This window comes from Chroicocephalus ridibundus, chromosome 6 (assembly GCF_963924245.1).
Source record: "Chroicocephalus ridibundus chromosome 6, bChrRid1.1, whole genome shotgun sequence".
Taxonomy (NCBI): domain Eukaryota; kingdom Metazoa; phylum Chordata; class Aves; order Charadriiformes; family Laridae; genus Chroicocephalus; species Chroicocephalus ridibundus.
This window is the reverse complement of record NC_086289.1, coordinates 61,583,232-61,605,954: the sequence shown is the minus strand read 5'-3', so window position 1 is coordinate 61,605,954 and position 22,723 is coordinate 61,583,232. Positions and strand designations below refer to the sequence as shown.

Below are 22,723 nucleotides of genomic sequence, written 5' to 3'. Positions count from 1 at the left end.
CCCAACCGGAGCCGAAGCGTTTTCTGAAGACGGCAACTGTGGATGTAGGGCAGAAAGCCCAGTGTCCTCTCTAGCACTTTCTCCACAACTTACTGAATACAGTTCAGCACAAAACCGCTGCCCTCTGTTCCTGGGCAATCCCTACGCTGCCAGCGTGCGCGTCCCTCCTCAGGTCTATCGGAGGCCAGCAGGCGAGAGGCCCTATGCAGAAGGTCACGCTTGTTTTGAGCACGTGATGCTTAAGGTGGCAGCCAAAGGGAAAGGCGAGAGGGGAGAACAGGCAACGGAAAACAAAACCAAACGCGTCTTCAGTTTTAATATGTTTAATAGACTTTGTAACCTACAGACGCCACAAGCCAACGCCAAACTAAGGTTGCAGGAGGAGTACAAAAATGTTTTGCTGAAAGATGAGAAGCGACAGTGAAAAGAAGTATCGACAAAGGTGTTTTTCAGAGGGATGCTGATGGAAAGCCTCAAGACTCAGCACTCTGATGGAAAAGCTTGCTTCAAAGTGAACATTACAAAGATTATCTCTTCACATTGTTTGTGGGTCCCATATTCAAAGAGGCAGGAGAACAAGGGTGAGCCATCTGGCCCCACCCCCATGTACTGCAGATCCGAGTAAGCACACAGGCCCTTGAAGAGGATGCTTGGTTTTGTCCAGTGTGCAGGATTTAAAGGGCTTTTGTTGAGGTAAATTCCTAAATCTCTTCGACTCCTTGGGTCCGTAGGATGGGCGTAGAGCAACCAACTATCTTGGCACCTGGCGCCAGGGGGAGGTGGGAAGGCAGTAACACTTCCATGACATCCAGAGGGAGGTTCTACTAGTGTTTCAACCCGCTGGCCTCCCTCAAAGTCCAGCCCATGGTTGTAGCTGACAGCCTGGATTCTGGCTCCCCTGCTGCTCCTGGCGTTGCAGTAGAGGACCTTCCTGCCGCAGGTGTGCACCTCCGCCACCTGGCACTCCACCGCACTCTCCTCCCCCACGAAGTTCCCCATTTCCCACGTTGTCCCATGGTCAGAGCTGATGAAGCAGAAGGCGTGAGGGGTGGGGTGTTGCTTAGGGTCCAAGATACGATAGGCATAGGCAGGAATCACAAGGCTCCGGGCCTCGTTGAGCAATTGTAATCCATGACCCGGCCCCACCGCAAAAGTGGCCCAGTTCTTGTACTCTGTGCTAATGGTACCGTCGGTGACATCCTGGGCAGTGCTCCAGGTGCGTCCTTGGTCCGTGCTAGTGACATAGCAGAGACGTACCAGGTTGATCTTTGTCCTGAGCTGATGCTGCTCAGAGATCTTCCCTGGGACGGCTATGAAGAACAGGATCAGTTTCCCTGTGACCTCATCATAAACAGGACAGGGGTTCATAGATCGGTGGTCTTTCAGCTGCGCGCTGACAATGGTCTCCATGCTATTCCACTGCCAGGGCCCCGTGCGAAGGGAGACAAGAATGAAACACACCGTTACAAATAAATCCACGTCACAGCATAAGAATGCCTGGATAAAAACTACAGAAAAGCAAGAGAAGAACAGAAGAGAAGCAAGTTAGTGGACAGAGCAAGAAGTGGGAAGACAATTTACTGGCATCGCCAAACGTAAGTGAAAATTATTTGGATGACTTCACCAAACAGGTGGGTTATGCCCTTTTTAATTACTACTCACCAAGGAGCTGATAGGTCTGTATCACAATGCAGCTAGTGTTTGATGACACTGGTTAAAAAACTACAGTGGCTGAATTTTCAGAAAGTCTCACACATGTATATATATATACATATGTATATATATATACACATATACACACATAAGACACACAGACACGGCCAGTGGTCAAAGCGTGCTGGTACAGACGCTGTACTGCATCAGTGTTTCTTCAGAAGTCAGCTAGATAACTGAGGCCTTGTCAGGTATCCTGGATGCTGACAAATTCCTTTCCATTCAGGCTCCTGTTCCCTCATTTTGACCCACGCGTGAACAGGCAGCCCAGCCTTTGCCGGGGCATTTTGCTAGAGCTGATTGCGTGGCTTTACACACTCTGGTGAGGAAATTTGGACCCCGAGTTGTCCAACAGAAAATAGGTCGCAAAGCAGGTACTACTACCCTCTGAGCCCTGTCTGTCTTTAAATTAAAAGCACACAAGACAATCACATTTCTAACACTAACATTGCAATTCGAAAACTATTCCTACGTAGTGTTATTGGTTCGGTAAAAGCAGCAGTATTTTCCAGTGAGATGATACTAATTAGCTTTTCTACCCTGACTTGCTGATTACCCTCTTTGGTCATGTCTTATCTTTGTCTATTCAACCAGTGTTAACTTTTTTTGGACTATTTAATATTTCCATTTTAAGAAACCCTAGCACGCGAACACAAATTATTAAGTTTATGATGAACTGAGCCCTACTTAACTGAATTACAGGGGGGTTGCACAAGATGCTACCTGAATGGTATGACACTGCAGGTGCACTCAGAGGCTGCTTCTGCCAGGCAGACTCCAGCTCCTAAGAGTCTATAATCTAAGACAACCAGTCACCAACGAAGGGTTTGAACAGAAAAATATAATGACTTTTTTTTTTTCCCCTCAAATACATTAATTCATTTGCAAATGCAAAAAATGATTATAAATAGAGTATCCACCTCCCCCAGTCACCCAGCAAGATAACTGTTCATAATAACTGGTAGATTAATACGGTAGCCAATTCACTGGCACAGACAAACCAGACGACACTCTTTTGCGTGGGGAGACTAGCTGTTCTCAATTGTTCTTTAAAACCTGAAATTAGTCCTAAGAAGATGAATTAACAAAAAAAAGTCACCGATTGCTAATTCACTCCTCCCCAACCCCACGGCACTCCCCATTTCTGCCTCTCCTCCACATCCTTGCTGTCGCAACAGGACTTTTTGTCCCGTCTCTCTGTGTCCCTCGCTCTGCGACGGTGGGTCAAAGCCATTCCCAGGAAATCCGCTGCGCCTGCCTGCTTGAGTCCCCTGGAGCGGCTGCCCAGCGATGGGGTTGAATCCCAGCAGTTAGAATGACCCAGGCATTACTTATAACCACATTTGTCTCCTGTAACTGAGGAGAAGGAGCAGCTGCCCTCTCTTCACGTTCAACTCATCTGGGGAGAGGCGAGCAGTACAGGTGGGCAGTGTCCCCCCCATTTTCTCCCCACACTGGTACCTGAATGCGGTGCGTGGTTGGGTCATACATGCCTCTGCGCATTGCTATTAGCTTGGCGTGTTCATCTACCACATCCTCCCGTTCCTCAGCAAATGCCAGGATGATGCTGAAGCGCGGCAGGTAGAGCAGGGCTGGAATTCGGTAGCTCCAGGTACCGTTCTGGAACAATGTCTCTTGCTTCAAGACAGGAAACGAAGCCATTGTGCTAGGGAGAAGAAGACAAAATGCACCGCATTTTGACCCACCCCTAGCCCAGCAAAATGTGACGGGGTAGATTCCACAGCTTTTTGCCCTCCCTGCTCAGGGGGACCATCCTGCCTCAAAACATAATTTCTGCAACTTTCAGCTTTGTCTTTTTCTTGTGCTTTTCCAGAAGGAACCCACGTGTCGCATGCTAGCTGGCAACGCGGACCAGACTTACCCCAGGAACAGCCTGGGTGATCTTACTAGAGTGATGTAAGGTTAAGTACGCTAAACACAATTAATGAAAAGGCTGTCTGTGGTTTGTTTTTTTTTCTTTTTAATTAAATTCACAGGCTGGGATTTTTGTGGGTTTGCTTTGTAATTCAGAAGATTGTTGATAATCAAACATTATAGTATTTTCCTGCAGAAGATCGTTACTGTCTTTGTTGATGGTGTTTCAAAAACCAGCACAGAACTTCTGCTTTGCCAAACATGACTTAAAATCCCATATAAACGACACACCGCGGCAATCCCTGACCCCAGCTGTGCCCCTGTTTGAGGACGGTAAGCACTGAGCATGAAAAGAGAAAGAAAGAGAACGTTCCTCCCTGCCTAAGATGAAAAAAAAAGGAAAGAAAGAAAGAAAGAAAGAGGAAGGAAAGAAGGAAGGAAAGAAAGAAAGAAAGAAGGAAGGAAAGAAAGAAAGAAAGAAGGAAGGAAGGAAGGAAGGAAGAAAGGAAGGAAGAAAGGAAGGAAGAAAGGAAGAAAGGAAGGAAGGAAGGAAGGAAGGAAGGAAGGAAGGAAGGAAGGAAGGAAGGAAGGAAGGAAGGAAGAAAGGAAGAAAGGAAGAAAGGAAGAAAGGAAGAAAGGAAGAAAGGAAGAAAGAAAGAAAGAAAGAAAGAAAGAAAGAAAGAAAGAAAGAAGAAAGAAAGAAAGAAAGAAAGAAAGAAAGAAAGAAAGAAAGAAAGAAAGAAAGAAAGAAAGAAAGAAAGAAAGAAAGAAAGAAAGAAAGAAAGAAAGAAAGAAAGAAAGAAAGAAAGAAAGAAAGAAAGAAAGAAAGAAAGAAAGAAAGAAAGAAAGAAAGAAAGAAAATAAATGCATCTCTGACATGATGCACCAGAAACTGAAGGCCTGAATATCCTCTGCTCAGCAAAGGGGAGGGGGGGGTGGGGCGAGGAAAAAAAAAAATAAATAAACCAAGCCTTAGATGTCTGACGCAGTGAGTGGGTAGGAATGGCAGGGAGAAGATGACAATACACTATGAGTAAGAAATCCAAATGCCTCCTACCTCGGCTGAGGCAAGACTTGCGGTGCTCTTCGTCGAGGATTCTCCTATTTACCTAAATCTTGGAAAGCGCTAGAGTGGCTACTGGCCACGTATCAGATTCCTTATGTTTTTGAAGACTGCCTTGATAACTTGGGACCAGCTGGAGGCAAACTGAAGATTGATTATGCAGCTGCAGAGTGCAAGTACCTACCTGGAGAACAGTTTCCACTCTTTTGTATCACAAGAGAAAAGATTATATTAGCCAGCATAACTAACATAGACTTGATTAACAATTTCATTTTATTTCCTGGGTGCTGATTACTGAGTTAGGATGAGTTAGGACAGCAGAGGTGAGCTAAATTCATCCTCCTCAGACACCACCATCATGTTATGCTCTATCCAGATCCATAGCTAGGCAGCAAATATTCAAATGTTCCTTCCTTTCACCTTCCAGATGCCATAAATACCAGAGATCGCAGCACTGATCAAAAAGGTCTGAATGGCACTGGTTTAGCTCAAGCCAGCTGTACAGACCCCAGCAAGCCCCAGCCCCGCTGCCACTCAGGTGCAAAGCCACTGGAGACACAAGTCTTATCTCCAAAGGGTAGCTGCTCGCTCCTCACTGTCACTGACAATACGGCAGTCTGAGAAAAGGCAGCAAAACTGCTACTGTACAGAGACGTTACCACAATTTGATCGCAGCTTTCCGTGCAACAACATGAAGAAAATAAGAAGACCTTCCTAGGACGAATAACTGTGCTGTTCACTACTTACCAGCACGGATCTGGCTATTTATACAGACCACAGTCGTGGCTGTGTTCTCATAGCTCCTGAAACAGAAGCTCGCTAGAGTGCTTCCAGACTATTTAAAGGGAGATTATTTAAAGGCAGATTAGTCAGCCTGCCTAGTGCAGCACAGGTTCCCTAGCATCCCTGCTCATGATGCCATTCTGATATCGCAGTCCTGCTCTAGGGCCAGGCAAGAAGGAGGCCAAAACCAAAACAAACAAAAGGAAAAGAAAAAGGAAAAGAAAAAGGAAAAGGAAAAGGAAAAGGAAAAGAAAAAGAAAAAGAAAAAGAAAAAGAAAAAGAAAAAGAAAAAGAAAAAGGAAAAGGAAAAGGAAAAGGAAAAGGAAAAGGAAAAGGAAAAGGAAAAGGAAAAGGAAAAGGAAAAGAAAAAGAGAAAAAAGAGAAAAAGAAAAAAGAGAAAAAGAAAAAAGAGAAAAAGAAAAAAGAGAAAAAGAAAAAAGAAAAAAGAAAAAAGAAAAAGAAAAAGAGAAAAAAGAGAAAAAGAAAAAAGAGAAAAAGAAAAAAGAGAAAAAGAAAAAAGAAAAAAGAAAAAAGAAAAAAGAAAAAGAAAAAGAGAAAAAAAGAGAAAAAGAAAAAAGAGAAAAAGAAAAAAGAAAAAAGAGAAAAGAAAAAAGAAAAAAGAAAAAGAAAAAGGAAAGAGAGATCTAGGCTGCCCCACGGAGCCCCCTAGGCAAAGCCAAGAGGCCAGTGCCACGGGAGGCTGTGCTGCAGCCTATGGCACCCGAGTCCCTCCTGTATGAGCCTGTCATCTGCAGGCATCCCTGCCCAGGCTCTCGGCCCCTTTGTGAGATGCTCAGCGTGGGTGTCACAACACTCTTCTTTTCCTCCTATTGCCACATGGGGATTGAGGGAAGGTGGGATGTTAAAAGGCTGGGAATAGCTGCCATAGAAACAAGCCTGAGGTTCCTGGACACAGCGCCCGCGACTATAATCGAGGAAAACACTAGAAGCAAGTGACTCTTCCAGAGACTGAACAAGGGATATGTGTGAGTGTGTGTGTGTACACAAATACACACATTTGTATATATACTCCCTACATGCAATGTGGGTATTATGTCTGTTTGCATATATATACATACACACTATGTATCCATCTGCAGAGAAACTCTCCCATCCCTTTTTAAACACGCTTAAAGCCAGTGTTCAGCTTCTTCTACCTTGTCCCTCGTGGATACTCAAGCAGAGGCTGAGTCACAACAGTTTGAGTTTCACACAATCAAAAATGCAGAACCTTTAAATTAGCTTAAAGATCTTTTTATATATATATATAAAAATATATATATATATAAATAATAGTGCTGCTTTAGATACTTATCCATCCAATTGAGAGGAATTGATTTTTCTTTTGATGCCTACCCATTTTCAAAGGCCAAAACCCTAGCTACATGCTCCTGAATAAGAGAGAAGTAAAATTAGCAAATCATCGGCAGGACAGCAAATCATCAGCAGGACAGGCACATGAAAAGTGTTCAAAAGCTCACACTCTCGCACTGCAGGAATTCAAATCACACATGCCGGTCCCTCCGAGATTAAATTGACATGGGACGCACGTGTCCATGACACTGCTTTGTTCCTACACCCTACTGAAGGAGGCAGCAGTGTTGCAGCCAGCATGATCGAAGTGTGTAGACCACAGCAGTATCTTTTGAAAGACCAAGAGCTATAACTGGAAAAAAAGACTAACTGCTGGGAACACAAAGGCCTGGAACACAAGCAGGAGACTGGAGAGCTGTACACAAAGCAACAACAGCTGCTCAGGCCTGGGTCAATTCAGCCACCTTGGAGAGAAAAGTTAGCTGGAGTTCTGTGAGGTAAAGGGGTGAGAAAGGGGAAGCGGAGTTGTGGGAATTTTTTCCTAGGAGAAAAAGAGTCAGCTGGTAACCTCTTTCCAGATGACCGAGGTGCTAGCGAGGAGAAGGCGAATTTATCACGTAGCCATTAAGCCAGTATTCCCTTCTGCATTACTTACTGGAGTTTCGAATTTATTTCCCAGGCTTACCCTTGTGAAGCATCCTATTCCGAGAGACGGGCGTTTACCTGCAATTCCTCTCCAAGGCACCAGGGAAGCTGCTGCACCGAGATCCAGTACCTCACCTCCAGGCAGAACTGGGCGGACAGGGAGAAAGAAGGTCACAGTGGAAACACCTAAGGAAACCATTACTCATAGTTTGCAAGTCATACAGCTGTAATGCTTTCCAAAGCAGAGACTGTTTCCAGCACACCAGAAGAGTTAAAAAAGTAACAGCTGTCAACAAATGAATCCACGATGGACCTGATGCCTGGAAGGAGCCCAAGGTGCAGTAAGGGATAAGTGCCAGTGGGCACCAGGAGAGGGGACTTGTTCCTTCCACTTCTGTCCTTCAGGGCAGCTCGCATGGACTTGTCCATGTAGCAGGATGAGCCCTTGCATGTTTATTTTCCTTAACCCTCTCCACAAAAAGTGACTAAAAAGGATAACATTTCCACTGGCTTCAGCGTCTGCAAAAACCTGTCCTTCACATGTTCGGATCCAAGCTGAAATGACAGGATGTCTTTAAAAACAAACCAGCAGAAATGCTGAACGTGTTGAACTCCATCCCTGGGTCCCACTCACAGTGCTCTGCACTCGGGGTAGGAGGCAGCTTGTTCTTGAAGGAATTCGGATAGCACCCCAGAAAACAAAACCAACCCATTTAGGGAGGTTTTGGGGGGAAAACACAAACAAAGAAACAAAAAAATCACCTAAGACAGTCAAGGACGAAATACAAATAAAATTCTGCCTTCCAAGGCAAGCACAAGAATCCAGGTCAGGTTGTCTCTACTCAGCCTCAGACCTGGACTTACAGTGTTTTCCAAGCTTATAAAAGTCACCTAAGCGCTATGCTGAAATACATTTCTTGTTTCACACAAAGAAAATGAGACATTTCCATTGGGATATTGCATCGAGGGGGGCCAGGAGTAGCCACATTCCAGTTTTATAGGACTGGTAGGAAACTGTTTGCTTCTAGAATACTTGCTACACATCATATTCCTACGTGCAAGCCTTTATTCCTATCTAAACGGCACGACACTGCTTATTTCTGCCAAAGCCCAGCATCAGAGTGCTCCATCTCCAGCTTTTTTATGCCCCTAGACCAGACGCTACACTAAATCTAGGCTATGGGGCTTCTTAACAAGCCAGACAGCACATGTTTAGTCAAATAACGTGGAGTTAGAAAGGAGAGTTATCAGCAAGACCTGCCAAACAATTAAACTTTAAACAAACTAAGACATTCAGAATACAAAACTGAAAAGGCGCAGAACTGGAATTACTTTAATCCAGCAGCCAATTGGATTAAACTTTTTAACCGTGCTAGAAAGTTTTTCTTGTGGTAAAAGCTTCGTCCCACACTTAGAAAGGGATTTTCAGCCTCCCCAGTACATGCTTTCCTAAACAATTAATCCAGTTCTGCTTTTAAGATGTTGTGGCTCAGCCCGGCAGTAGCTCCTGTGCCTTAAAGTGCACGTTTTTTTGGCACTAGAGAGGAATTACATGAAACAGCAGTATTTTCCTTAGCATATGTTTGGTGGAGGAATACACAAACTGCACTCCTACCTGAACTTACAAAATGTTGTATTTACCTTTTTAGTTCCTAGCAATATCCACTGTTATGAAAAAGTTGGATTGGTTTTTTTCTTTAAAAAAAAAAAAAAAAGAAAACCAAAAAAAAAGGAAAAAGAAATACCTCTTTCACTCTGTGTCTCCTGGAAGTCACGTCAAACGGGGTGGGGGGGGGGGGGGAACAAAACCAAAAAACCCCAAAAGCACTCCTATTGGATTAGATAAAAGGGAGGCTCACCACACTCTCACCAACTAGTCTCCAACCTGCAAAATTATATATATTGGCAGCAACGTCAACTGTCTCGGATCCCCGAGAAAAGCCAGCAGCTGATATGTATACACAAGCTGACATTTAAATAGCAAACCTGTTTTGCATATAAGGGGAGGTTCCATATGAGCTGGACAAGCACTAGGGAAAGACTTTTAAATTAACGTAGTAATTAAACAGCATATTTCTACCTGCATGGACTGACAAGCACTGCGGAACAGCTGTTGTTTCTAATGGTTATACAGTTCAGTGTGCCATCTTATTTCTTGGTCCTCTTTGCGCTCCTCCTACCCTTGTGCTGAGGAGAGGAATGTTGCTCTGGCCCCAGCACACGGACTCCCGGCGCTTCCTCTCAGGGCGCTCCTGAGCTCTGGGAAAGTTTGCCAAAAGAACCCAGAAAATAGTTACAGCCAGCAGGTGAGGGTGCTGTGATACCCCGACATCGTCCTCTGCTGGCTGCACCCACCCCCCACCCACCAGCGCGCTGTTTCTGGATGGAGAACTGGGTGAACCCAGGAGTCCGCCGGCAGCAGCAGAGGAATGACGTGCTGGTGCCCGTGGGTGCAGCTCTCAGCAGCCTCCCTGGAGGCGGCCAGGGCCAAACCGTCCCCCAGCTGCAGTCAACGGGCTAGCGGGCAGAGTATAGCTGAGGGTCCCAGCTGAGGAAGAAGAGGACACCATCGCCCCTCCTGCCAGCTGTGCCCTGGATGGCTTAGAAGCACCTGCAGCTGCTGGGAGTACCCAAGCAAATGATTTCACGACTATCTTGTGCTACTCCTCTGATGTTGGGCTGCTGCTGGCAGAGATGACCTCTTCCTATCCCATTCCTCGCTGTTTCTCTTGCTTTCCTCTCTTCTCTACAGTGTTCCCATTGCTGCCATTAGGGCTTCTTGTCTTTGCAGTGATCTGAAAAAAAATGAAAATAACGATCCTGCAAACAGACCTTGCCAGTAATGAAAAAGGAGGAAGAAAAAATCTTCTCGTTTTTTGGTGGCAGCTGTGGCCGATCTGTGCCAGCCAAATAGGGAGTTGCAAAGATGTGGATTTACAACCAATCAACCAAATTAATGTAAGGCTTCTGTATTACAGTCTTTCCTCTCTCTTGAGCAACCCTGTATCACTTTTTGTGCCAGCACTGATGCTCATCTTACCTTGGCAGGCCATCAGAGGATGTCAGTCTGGCAGAAAACTAATCCACAGGAATAAAAAAAAAAAAAGAAAAAAAAAGTAAACAGTTTTCTGCTCGGTCACTGTCCTGGACTGCGTCAGCAGAAGTCAGGCAAGCAACAGGATCTGCAGTAGGAGAAGGAGTAGGAGCACGAAGCTGTTGACAGGACAGGAGGAGCAGACTCACCTCTCGACTGGCAACCGGCCATTAGATCAAATTAGCCGTATTGTAAAACCACACCCCATGTTTACAAGCCTCACCTAACCGGGCAAGTAAAGCATTGCCTTAACTGGGACGCACAAGAGAAGCCTAAGGGCTTTTGTACCTCACTGCTTTACCTGGAATCAAACAATAGTCAATGTGCGGAAAAGTCCCTCCAGAGACAACACGCTGATATCCACCAGATAATAACTTTTAACAGTGACTCCTGGAGACAATCCAGAATCAAGAAACAGAAGCAATTAAGGAAGGAAGAGAGACACTGAAGAGGCTGCTAAGGTACAGTCTGCCAGAAAGCCAGACGTGAATGATTGCTTTGTGGATTTCTTCACCTTTTTACTGCTTCTTGGCTAACAGCGCTGTTACTGAGGTGGTGTTCTGAGTCACACGCTGCACTTCTGCAGCCAGAAAACCAATAAATGCCCGTTTGTTTAATAGAAATCACCTTCCTGGCCGCCGCTTAAAACTGGTTGTCCATCTCTTCTTAGAGCGGGAAGTCCCAAACGTGCCTTCCTGTGGTGGCGATGGTTCCCTGCTCTACGTTGGCAGCACGCACGTGGCACAGCGGCCGTGCCTCTGGCCACCTCTCGTCACCCAGCTCCCCTACCCAGACCCTTCCTCCCCAGGCAAGGTCCCCACCTTCCTCCCCAGCCAGCTGGGTTGTCCTCCCTTCAGCCCACTCCCCGGGGCAGCTATCGGACATGGCTGTGCAGGGGGTAACAGCCTAGAATGGCTAAAACGGCTCCCAAAATGCAGGACGCGCTGCCCAGTCCTGTTTTGCGGTTAACCCGGGGCCCGTGCAGGACAACCGCGCAGTCCACAGACGGGCGCCCTGCGGTGCTTCCCCTGTGTGGCCACCGCCCAGCGCGGCCAGCAGCCAGGCCTCCAGCGCAGTTCCTCCGACGCTAGCCCACACTGCAGCCCTCCCTCTGCAAAACATCGTCCTCCCCGGCAAAAGTGCTTTTTTTCCAAGCAGCAGGTTGTGTGCTGCAACTATTCTACAAAACGATTCCTTGCTAACTATGAAAAATGGTTGCCTCGGTGTAGACATGCTGTGTTTGACACCCCACCCCCCCTCTCCTTGGGGTGTAAATCAAAATGAGTGTCACCAGTGAAGTTTAAAATGGGTAAAGGTCTGCGGAGAATCAAGCTCTTCACTTCTATTGTTCCACGCTTACTTCATTGCCCTTATAGCTGATTGTTGTAATGAAAACGTTTTTAAAAAGGTTAAAAAATGCAAATGGGGTGTGTGGGTGCATTAATAAGAGGATATAAAAATAATGCAGAAGATAATATAACGACAGAATACTGAACAATGGAGCATTTGCATTCGGAGGACCATGTTCAATTTCGGGTGCCACCTCTTAGGAAAGATATAGCAATAGCTGCAAATGAAGGCTAAGAAAAAGAACGGAGAAGCTAACGCTCGTAAGCGTATGGGAAAAGAAATCAGTGGGAAAACAAGAGAGATTACATTTAATGGGTGATACCTAGTCCGTTTGAAATGATCTACGTGTATTTCCCTTCAGAAGTGTTCAAACCTGAATCCGTTGATTCCTTCAACTATTAGAAAGGCAAGCCCGGCTCAGGTAAGCAGTATTTTTGCTATGCCGTGCTATGCAGTGCAGCGGCTGTCATCAGGCAGCTGTAGTTAAAATCAAGAGGTCTTCTGTGGAGTCAGGCTGTGCAAGAGGGCAATTACACCATTCTGCAAGTTTTCAGTTAAGACGCTATGGGCCGCGCTCCAGACGTGAGGGAATATGGTATCCTTTGTGCAGAACATAAATCCTATAGACCTAGGGGCTGAATGGAATTCTGTTCTGCCAGGGGAAAAGAAAAAAAAAAAAGGGCAAAACAAACAAACAAGAAAAAGCCAAAGTAATAATAATGAATGTAACGTGCAAATGCTAATGGCAGGCAGGCAACCCCTTTGGGAAACGGGGTTCCTTGGATAAGGAAGCATCTGCCGTTTTCTTTTAATTCCAGCTCTAATTAAGGAAATGAGCCTTTGTGCACATTCGAAAGCAGCACCTCCCTATCCTTACCAGCTGTACGACCAACAGGTATGAAGGAGCAGGTACTCCTTGGGTTTGTCCCATTTCACACTCCACTGACTCCGGTTAAGTCGCTTTTGATTTCCATCAGGAGGAGTAAGCAAAGAATTTTACTGCCAGTGCTTCTTTCCCAGTAAATAATAGCCTTTTACAACTTATTTCCTCTCCTCATGGGAAGAATTGGGCAAAACCCCAAAAATGCTCCTCAACCCAAAGGGCAACAACATCACCCCATGGCAGACCTGTCAGCCTTCTGACACTATGGTGAGTTGTGGGTTTGCCACAAGGAAGAGACAACGTCCAATGAACAGCCTGCCTATGATACACATCACACCATTTTTCCACTTACTTTGCCCATTTGGAACAGAAAAAAACCCCAGATATACTTCATCTTCGTAACAAAATGAATGGCACAATCTATGGGAAGCAAAGGAAGAGAGGTGGTGAGATTTACATGCAAAAAGGGGATTGTAGAAGCAGGATTTATTTAGCCCTCAAAATAGCAACACTGGGAAGGAGTCACTGGAGCAATTTGATGACTGGAAAATGCAATAAAACCGGAGTCCGTTGCTTCACATCCTCTGCCAGGGCTGGGGCACTCAGATAAGCAGGTCTGAAGCGCAAGGCCAGCCAGATTCAGCCTCGAGCAACTCTTGCGACAGGGAGGAGCCCAACGCATCCCCCATTCCCGTGTCCTGCTAGCTCACAGACCAGGAGTGCAGAGCTCCAATGGTGACCTTGATTAATCATTACAGGATTAATTGCTGACAGCCCAGGCCGTGTAAACGGACACTGACACTGGTGGCCATGAAGCTATGATGTCTGACCCCAGAATAACCAAAGCTTTACTCAATGAACATTTAGCCTTCCACAGAGTAGGCTGGGCATACAGCTGCATTTTAAAAGGAATAGGGCGATGTTGTGACCAATTAAAATATTTTGAGATGAACAAGGCACTTGGCAAGTTCAGCAAACTTCAAAAAGAAAAGGAAAAAAAAAATCAAAAGAAAGACTAGCATCAAATTCAGCAGGCGATATGGTGCTTTTTGTAAGAGACATTCAAACTGCAGGCTTAAAAACAAATGAGTTATCCAAGGATGAGGGAAAACTTCTCTCCGAAGTATAGCGCTGCGTGGGGATCTACAGGAATTACAGGCTTATTTGGCTTCCTTTGAAGCGTTGGGCCCTAAACTGCCCGCAGAAGGGGGACTTTCACAGAATAGCAAGCAAGCCCAGTGGAGAGAACAGCAAACGCAATCCGAATAAGAAGTCAGAGCACTTCAAGGGAGAAAATTTTAACAGGCATTTGGATGAACAGATCCAAAAAGCCTTAAAATAAAACCAGGCTGGCTCTGCTACATCCACCCCAGTGCCCAGGTATGCAAACTCACAGGAAATTAAAAAATGGCAACCTAAAAATAGTCGTAAGCATTTAGGTCTTTTCATCTCAAATGGCTGTAAATAATGTAAAGCAAGGGCAGTTTTTCAGCCAGTGGGCCTTAAAAGTGTAAGCAAATACCATTTACTGTTTCCACTTATTTGAGTTTGCAGATTTGGACCGAAGTTTCACCCAGTTGTTAAAGATTTATACGGTAGGTTTACCAATGCCCTGTGATTAAGCTTTTGGCACAAGCAGCGCAAAGGACATTCAGGGCATGTTTGTACTAACTTATCTAGGTAAAGAGAAAGCTGTTCCTTTAAATTATGTTTGCTGTGACTCTGGAAACTGAGCAAACAAAGTCTGAGGGAAACTTCACTCTCAAGCAGAACTGACAGAAAGTACGAGGACCGAAGGACAGTGATCTTCAGTAGGACATACCTGCCTCAGGATTCACAACTGAATTGCAAATCTTTAACGACTTCGGGGAGTTTAGTCCAGACTTGTTGGACATACCTCGTCCCGATGGCAAATGAGAGACTGGTTCAGCCCCAGACTGTCAGGTGAGTAAAATCCTATTCTGGGGGGGATGCTGGAAGAGGAACAGCCCGAGGAAGAAACCTCAGGCCACAGACAAAGGCACAAATCCAGTGCCCGACAAAGAACTGACTTTGCTCTACAAGTGAGGTCACACTGAAGGAGCCCTGTGTCACCCGGACAGAGCACAGCCGGGACACTGTTGGAATTCTGGCTGACGGAGAGGAGAGGCACCTTGGCACAGCTTGACAGGCGCGAAAACCACCGCAGGGAGGAAGCCTAGGCAGAGAGGAGACCCAGCCTGCACAGAACGGGCATTAATGTGGCAAACTAAACAGCAAACATCCCCAAAACCAAGCAACCAAACTGCCTGTCTGTTTCCAAGGGCAGGACAGGTTGCGATTTTTCCTGGCAAATGTTTATGTGTGGTCTTGCTTTAAAAAAACCATATAAATAAAATAAAGACAGGAAATATGAAAAACAGCCTGTTTTCCTCCTAACGGCAGGCTGATCCTTCCCCTTAGCCGATCTTTCCTTTCATTCTCAGGAGACCAATTGCTGTATATCCAGTGTAGCTGTGAACTCTGGCCCAGCAATTATGTATATTTTTAAATGCACCAAGTAAACAGGGACTCAGATTTCATAAGAACAAGCTAGCGCTTGAGATATTAAAGCATCGACGGATTCAACCGCTATAGCGGAGCTGCCACTTCCACATCTAGTTGACAGTAGGAAATTGCACTAAAACAATGAAAAAATTTTAAAACATTTTGCTGAACCTGCTAATTGGCTGACATTCATTTGAAGAGACGGACAGCAATTTTATTCCGGTCTAATTTTCTCCAGGCTCAAATTGGGACTGATAAACCCAATCCGCTTCAAAATCAACTGTAAATATAGGAGTACGTGTGAAATGCCATAGTAATTGCCAGAAAAGAAGAGCCCAGAGACAAAGAACCCATTATCCCACACTGCCATAATTTGGAGAGGACATTTGCAAGACAATGTAAAATGCTTTAACTATATAATTACCATTATCTGAATATGTGGCTGATGCCTTGGGTTTTCACCCAAATTCTCCTTTTGGAAATAGCTTGTTCTGTGATTTCTTTCGGCAATTACCATTTTTTCCCACAATCGTGCCTGGAGGCAATATTTCATGTTTCCAAGCAGCACCCCATGGAAGCAGCCCCATTAGATCTGAAATAAGAAAAAAATGACAAGACTCGGTAGAACCCAAAACAATCTGGAAACCTCGTCTCCTCCCCGCCTTCTCTCTCCTCGCCAAAATCATCTTTGAAACAGATGTGTATGAAAAAACAGGTTACTCAATCTGCAAAATCTGGACTTCGCTGTTCCAAAAGGAAGCAATTCCTGAAACAATGACCTCTTCTTAGCAGAAATTGCAACCAGCTCAAATAAAGCTTAGGATGAGCAATAGGGACACCGAGGAACTAGAAATCTAGACAAAATGCCTGCTTTTCACTTGCGGACAGAAATGTAGGAGATATCAAATGAAAAATAACCAAAAAAGAGGATACCCAAACTGGTTCAGTTTTTTTTCCCTTTAACTAGAGCACTATCTAGAGCTTTTTTGAACCCATCAGGCTGTCTCATGTCATGCTCTTGTACTTGCACTAAGTTCCTGTTCAAGCAACTCCGAATAAAACTATGGGAGAAATATAGGAGTATTCATAAACTACAGTATACCACTCCCGCTCTAGAGATGGGGAACTAAGACCCAGGAAAATCCCTGAACGTGCGCAAGATTGCCCAGGGAACTGCAGCAGAGCTGAGAAATGAAATCTGCCCTCACAGGACCCGATGCAGCGCCACAGCCGCGAGACTCACTACCCACATCCCAGCCTTCCCATCCCAGCCTTCCTCTCTCTGTGCTTAAAAACGGGGGATGAAGAGGAGGGTAACAACTGCTGTTGGAAGGAAAGGTCTGAAAGGGAAAGGTTTGCCCGTCTTTCATGGCATGCGGGTAGAGTGAGCTTCAGAGTTACGGCTGAGGAGATCATGTTACTTGTTTGACCAAAAAAAAAATATGGAGACTTAGCTGTGGATGCTCATGCAGTCAGGAAGCACTGCACATGTGCCTGTTTGTCTACAGCGCAACACTGTCTAGTGCTGTAGCTGGGAAACTGGAGGCAGCTTCTGGCTGTGACTACCCAAGCCTCGAGCTAGAGCCTCAGCCCTAGGACAGAAGAGACTGCTCTGCACTGGGAGCTGCAGTCCTGCGGTCTTCCCTTCCTGCCAGGGTTCCCCCCCCCGGGGCCAAAAAAGAGCCCTTCTGGAGGGGGCAAATTTGCTCGACTGATGCTGTTCGCTGCACAGTTTCCAGAGTTGTCTGTCAAGTATTTTTCCTGAGTTACTAAAGACACGTGCAATCATTGTAACAAGCTAGAAGAATAATACCAGCTTATGTCAGGTCTGAAATTAGCTGAAATTAGCTTGATGCAGTTGACAAGGACAGCCTGGCTCAGCAGCCCTCCAAACCTGCCTGGCGTTTCGAGCCAGTAGAAACCAGTCTAACAGGATTCTGATGTCTTACTGACTTCTGGCTCCCTTGCAGCTACAAATTTGCAAGTGGATTCACCAAACAGGCACTCCTTGGACCCGCCACCCAATAACCGCTGAGGGAGGAAAAACTGAGAGCTCTACTATTCCTTGATCAACAAAATCAGCCCTCTTCTTTCCCTGCTTCTGTATGGAAGCTTTCAAATCAAAACCCCTTTGAGTTCTTACCTCTCTGCAGTTCAAATAACCACCCGTGCTCATTTCTTCCATAACAAGTGTCTCATACGCAACCGGCAAATCTAGAAATAGAAGTGAGTATCATTATATTTTTCCCCAAGAGCAGCACAGGTGTTGTCTGCCCTAGGGACACCAGACCTGCCAGCTCACTAACGTGCTGCCTTGAACAGCTTCACCCAAGACATCTGCTAACCTCCTCTTCTGAGTATCCTGGCATTACTAAAGCTCTTTGCTTTCAGAAAGGCGTTATGCCCAGGACATAATTTCTCCTACTGTCTTATTGCCTAAACCATTTAATCGCAGACTAAACTTTCTATAACTGACTCCTTTAATTTTTTAAGTGTAAGCTTTACGTTGCATATTCTTTCCGTGGCTTCACACGGTCCAAACAGAAGAGAACAAACAAAAACAGGCAAGGACTCACAAACTCCCATGTGCAACCCTGTAAAACAGGAGAGATGATGGCCTTCTAGCATACTTAGGTGGCACGCTGCTATCTTATGATCTGAGGCTATGGCTTGCGATCTGCACCTAGCCCTGAGCTGACAGTCATGTACTGCTCCCAGCCTAAGAGATGCAGTGATTTGGTTTCTAATTATTCACTTACCTTCCAGCAATAAGCCTGGAAAACCTCATGAGTTTTAGACCACAGCTACTTAGCAACAATTTCACTAGCAGAAATTTTCTGAGCAGAAATAAGGAATGGGACGGCATCAGGGGCAACAACATTTCATAATCAGCAGTAAAAAGGAAAGGGGGCTTTCTCTAGAGGCAGGAGTTCTTTTTAGCGTAGAGAGATATGTCAGTGATGCCAGAGGAAAAGGATGAGTTTTATACATTTTACTTCACAGGACTGTCTCAAAATCTTCAAGCAAGGATGTACTTTCACCATTGCATGTGCACTAATTTAAGAAAAGGAATAAAAATAAGGTCAGGTTTTTGTTTAATTAGTTTTAAGTGCTTATAATGAAAACCAGAAGGGATTGTAAATTTCCACTTCTGCTCTTCTGTACACTTTAAAAATTAGGTTGACCTCTCCTACACAGCTGGAGAGTGTGTGTGCGTGTTTATATATGCATATATATATCTGTGTGCACATACACATATATGTAGAATAGCTCCAGAGGGGGAATTCTTTAACAATCTTAGCTATAGCCCATAGCTATGTCTAATACAGAAGGCCCAGGGGATGAAGAACGGAACGCAGTGGGATAGGGCTGGGCTACTCTGAGACGCATGGATTGAGCAGAGATGACAATTATTAGTGGCATACAAGAAAGCACATCCTTTTAATAATTATTTTTGAATCATAAAGAATCGGTAAACAGTCAAAAAGAAAACTCATGCTGGCAGCAGAAAAATATGCAGTTCTTTATTGTTATTCATTAAGAACATATTGATATATATTAGTTAATTAACACAAAGTAGCTGCTGTAAATCCTCCGTGTTTCATGCAGAGGGAATTGTGTGAAGGCATGTATCCTTTTCTGTTATGTGTAAGCAACCATTTATATTTATAGGACACACACATTTTGTGTCTATGTTTACACATGGATGCTTACCTCTACCCATAGAAGGTCCCACAATGCCAGACTTAATTCTGGAAATATTTTTAAATCTAGCAAGGCTATTTGAGTCATTTTTAGCCATTTTAAATGTACTGGTTTCTCTCTCCAAGCCCCCTTCATTTGGTCTCATGGTGTCTAAAGCACATGGCTGTGGAGGCTATGTTAAACGGATCCAATGTAGTTATTTTTAGTCTCTGAAGTGTTTCTAAAACAGGTTCTCTGTAACATATGTGCAAGACAAAAAGGTTTTATTGCCACAAGCACGTAATGAACTGCATAATTCTCTCTTGGTTTTGCTTGCTATAAATAAGGTACCACCACTAAATCAGAGCAACAAAACCATTCTGTTACCTTTCTCGCCTGAAAGACTATCATCTCAAAATTGGAGTGGTTGTAGTTTGATTCTGTTAGGACTGGTGATAGAATTCAATCTGATTTACAAAACAAGTACAAAATGTTTGTCTTCTGGAAACTGTGTGGTCAAACAATTCTATATTCTTTCAGCCAGCATCCCCAACCACACGGTCTACCTTTCCTGGCTTCTGCTGTGAACCTCTTTGCACCGCGACTCACTTTCTGTGCAGTCCATTCTCATGCTCCTCCTGTTTTTCTCCACCCCTGTGCCTTAATCAAATAATACTTTGGCCTTGCACCTAAATAGTTCAAATTCCTTCATGAAATGTCACGTCCCTTGCTTTGGACAGGGACATGGGTTTAAGTGTCTCTTGCCACCACCTAAAAGAAAGGGTCAGGATTGTTAACTAACTTCCAAGGAGGGCTATACCGGCCAGTAACAACAAAAACACAAACACAGGTATATCAGGCAGCTCCGGGCCCTGAGGGCTTTAGGTTAAGGTGTCACCATGCCCAGCTGCCTGTGCATCCTCCTGCTGGAAGTTAGTTCCCGTGCATTAGCTTAAACCACCGATGAGGCTAAATGAATTCCGAGCTGCATCTGCTGAGAGCTAAATCTGCCCGAGCCTAAGGCTGAGTCTGTGGGTGTTACTATTCCCCTGACTCAGACAGAAATACCTCGCGATGCACACGCAGGCCTGGGCCTGTGTGGAGCCCCAGAGCCTTCAGTGGCCCCCCCATCCCCCAGCATGTGGCACTCCTTCAGGGATTGGCACCCCCGTGAGCAGGAACGGAACGGCAGCGGGTGGGTAAGGCCTGCTGATGGCTTTTGGACTGGGCCCCATCCCTAGAGAGCTGGTTTCGTCTCATCGTGATGCGCAGGGAAATAGTTTCGAGATGACATTGCACTACACTTAAAAGCGAGGAAAGGGAGCGGGGAAAAAAAAAAAAATCAATGCCTGATACATGAGCAGGGATGTGATGGGGGACTGATGGCGGTGGGAGGCAGAGGGCTGTTTTCAGTTTGCACCAGACTTTCAAAACAATTAAAGCATTTTAGAAAGAAACTGCTAAGACGCAGCAAAATCGGCGTTTGCATGTGCATTCAGATTGTATTTAAGGAAGAACTATTAAAGGAGCCATGTTAACTACAAGGGCTCGAAGAAAAAATCTTGTCTTAAAAGAGCTCCATCTGGTTCATCAAATATACATGAAAGGTGCATGCCTACATTCAGCGTCCAAAACCTTCCGGATGAGTCATTAATAGGGCTTATACTTGAAACAACTTCGACACATAAAAAGAAAGAAAAGATTTTATGACCTTCTGTCTGTCTTCAGCATAAAAACCCTGCAGCCAAGGTGGCAATTTCTGCACCGAGCCCCAAAACTTGCTCTTGAGCTATACATCATTTAAAGGGGCACCCGGTCACAGATGGATTTAAGGCGATGGCAGAACTAACACACTGCTGGATAAGTGAGCGCAGGGGTTCACCGCCCTCTGTGCTGAAAGCAGCTGCCTGCCCGCTGGTGGGACACAATCCGCGCATATTTTGTGTGGCCGCTCAGGCACATCAATACTGTTACCTTGTCCCTGGTGGCACTAGGGACACATTATACAATCAGAGAAGGGCAGTTCATCTTCTGTGATGTACGCCCCTATATAGTACAGTCAAGTTGGATTCATAACTATCGTTTCCTGCTTTGAAACATCCCTTGAGTTGCACAGCTGGAGATTTCAGCCTGTCAGTAATATTAATTAAGCAATCTTCATTACCCTTCCAGACTAGGCAACAGTATTGCATAACATTGGCAAACTGAGCGTTTTTCATTTCAAAATCACTGAGCATTCTTTAAGTATATACTTTCACACTACACCACTTAACACTTTTCAGTCAGACAATACACTTCCCCATTTTAAAGGGGAATTAGGAAGTTAATGAAGTGCTGGATCCACCAGCAAGCAGAGCCACCCGTCTCTTCCCACTGCACCCCTTCTGTCCCAGGGAAGGCTGAGAGCAGGCAGCCAGCTTAGTCCCGTGCAAACGATTTTCTCACGGCAGCGGAAGGGAGCGTGTGGAAGAAATCCTCCCAGAGACAGAGGCTGTCAGCTCGGGGCCAGCACCAGGCATAACAAAATAGCCCACTGCCCAGGGTGGCAAATGACCAGGGGCAGCAAAGAGGCCATGAGCCAGCTGCCTGCTCCGCTGTGCTGGGGCCCTGAGAAACTGCTGCTGAGGGGTCTGGATGTGTGGAGCAGCAGGTTCGGCGGGGAAGGGAGGTGGCACCGCTCGCACCCCTCCTGTTTGAGCACCAGCGGAGGCAGCCAGCCTGGCTCCCTGGGGCTGCCTCTGCTACCAGTACCCACCGGCGACAGACCACACAGTCTGCCTCTGCCGCCGCTCGTGCAGCTGCGCCTGCCTGGCGTGTCGCGAGACGAGCGAAAAGGGAGAGATGATCGACCGGTGTGAGAACATACCTCCTGCTCCAGACTCCTGGATCAAACTAAACCCATTTGAAATACCCACGCAGCTGCAATGTCAGCTTTCAGGCTGCAGCTTCTGCTGCTAAAAATATTCTTATCTCTGATTAGATCTAACTGATTAAGAGGAGTTGCTCTGTTGGTACGCCTGATACCCTTTGAATCCCCACCAGACCACTCTCCTTGTACAGCAGGGACCAGGAGTTAGCCTTTGGCATCACAGCCAGGCAATGCCTTGCAAACACATCCAGCCCCACCCTCCCAGAAGCAGCGGCGGTCCCTGTTTCCCACACACATCCACATGTCCAGGTCCAGACTGCTCGAGCAACCTCAGTCTCTTACAATTTTTATTAGCATTTACCTAACATCCCCCAGTTCAACTGCTCTTGTACAAATTAACGGCATTTGCTGGTAAATGCCAATTTTTTACATCGGCAAGTAAAATTTCTATACAGTCAAATTCCTGGAGGCTGAATTATGTGTGAGTCAAAATGAGTATCTCTGCTCTTGCTGCATGTGCATCACTTGCTGGTTTTACTGTTGTCATTTTCCTCTTTTTCCCAACAGACTGCTCCTTTGGTCTTCCTGAACTCCAGGGAAGCATGTTTGCCTGCAAAGCACGTTCAGGTAGGTGGTGACGCTGCAGCAAGACAGGTGATGTCAAGACGGCATGTGAATATACTTGGGCTGGGTTACCCCTGACGCAAGACCTGGCACTCACCTACCCGTGACTATCAGAGGTGAATACCTTCTTCAAAAATTCGCTATGATCACTCAGACAGGGATAGTTATGGTCCACACCCCCTTGAATCATTCATTCTCCGTCACTGAATAGCTTGACTGCTACCAGAATAATGTAATACTGAACTTGAACGTATCCTTTAAACTCATCCCTAGTTTTTACTACACCTAAAGCAACTGCAA

General features: G+C 45.5%; 2 protein-coding genes across 6 annotated transcripts in view; one reads left to right on the top strand and one right to left on the bottom strand.

Moving 5' to 3' along the window:
• Window positions 1-396: 396 nt before the first annotated feature.
• Window positions 397-22,723, bottom strand: part of NEU2 (neuraminidase 2) — a 28,010-nt gene continuing 5,683 nt past the window's right edge. The window contains exons 2-6 of one of the 5 annotated variants that reach the window (XM_063338014.1): window positions 17,390-17,460; window positions 15,671-15,838; window positions 7,472-7,540; window positions 3,175-3,379; window positions 397-1,419 (exon numbers count right to left, since the gene is read on the bottom strand). In XM_063338014.1, the coding sequence (XP_063194084.1) occupies window positions 481-1,419; window positions 3,175-3,375 (1,140 nt within the window). In that variant the 5' untranslated portion in view covers window positions 3,376-3,379; window positions 7,472-7,540; window positions 15,671-15,838; window positions 17,390-17,460 and the 3' untranslated portion in view covers window positions 397-480. Of the gene's footprint in view, window positions 1,420-3,174; window positions 3,380-4,645; window positions 4,929-5,310; window positions 5,351-7,471; window positions 7,541-15,670; window positions 15,839-17,389; window positions 17,507-22,723 lie in introns of those variants that run through there. The other 4 variants (XM_063338015.1, XM_063338017.1, XM_063338018.1 and 1 more) reach the window with 4 other exon arrangements.
• NGEF (neuronal guanine nucleotide exchange factor) overlaps window positions 14,487-22,723 on the top strand; it is a 50,714-nt gene continuing 42,477 nt past the window's right edge. Inside the window, exons 1-2 of the mRNA XM_063338007.1 lie at window positions 14,487-14,664; window positions 22,367-22,426. The gene's annotated coding sequence lies outside the window, so the exon portion shown is untranslated. The remainder of the gene's footprint in view (window positions 14,665-22,366; window positions 22,427-22,723) is intronic.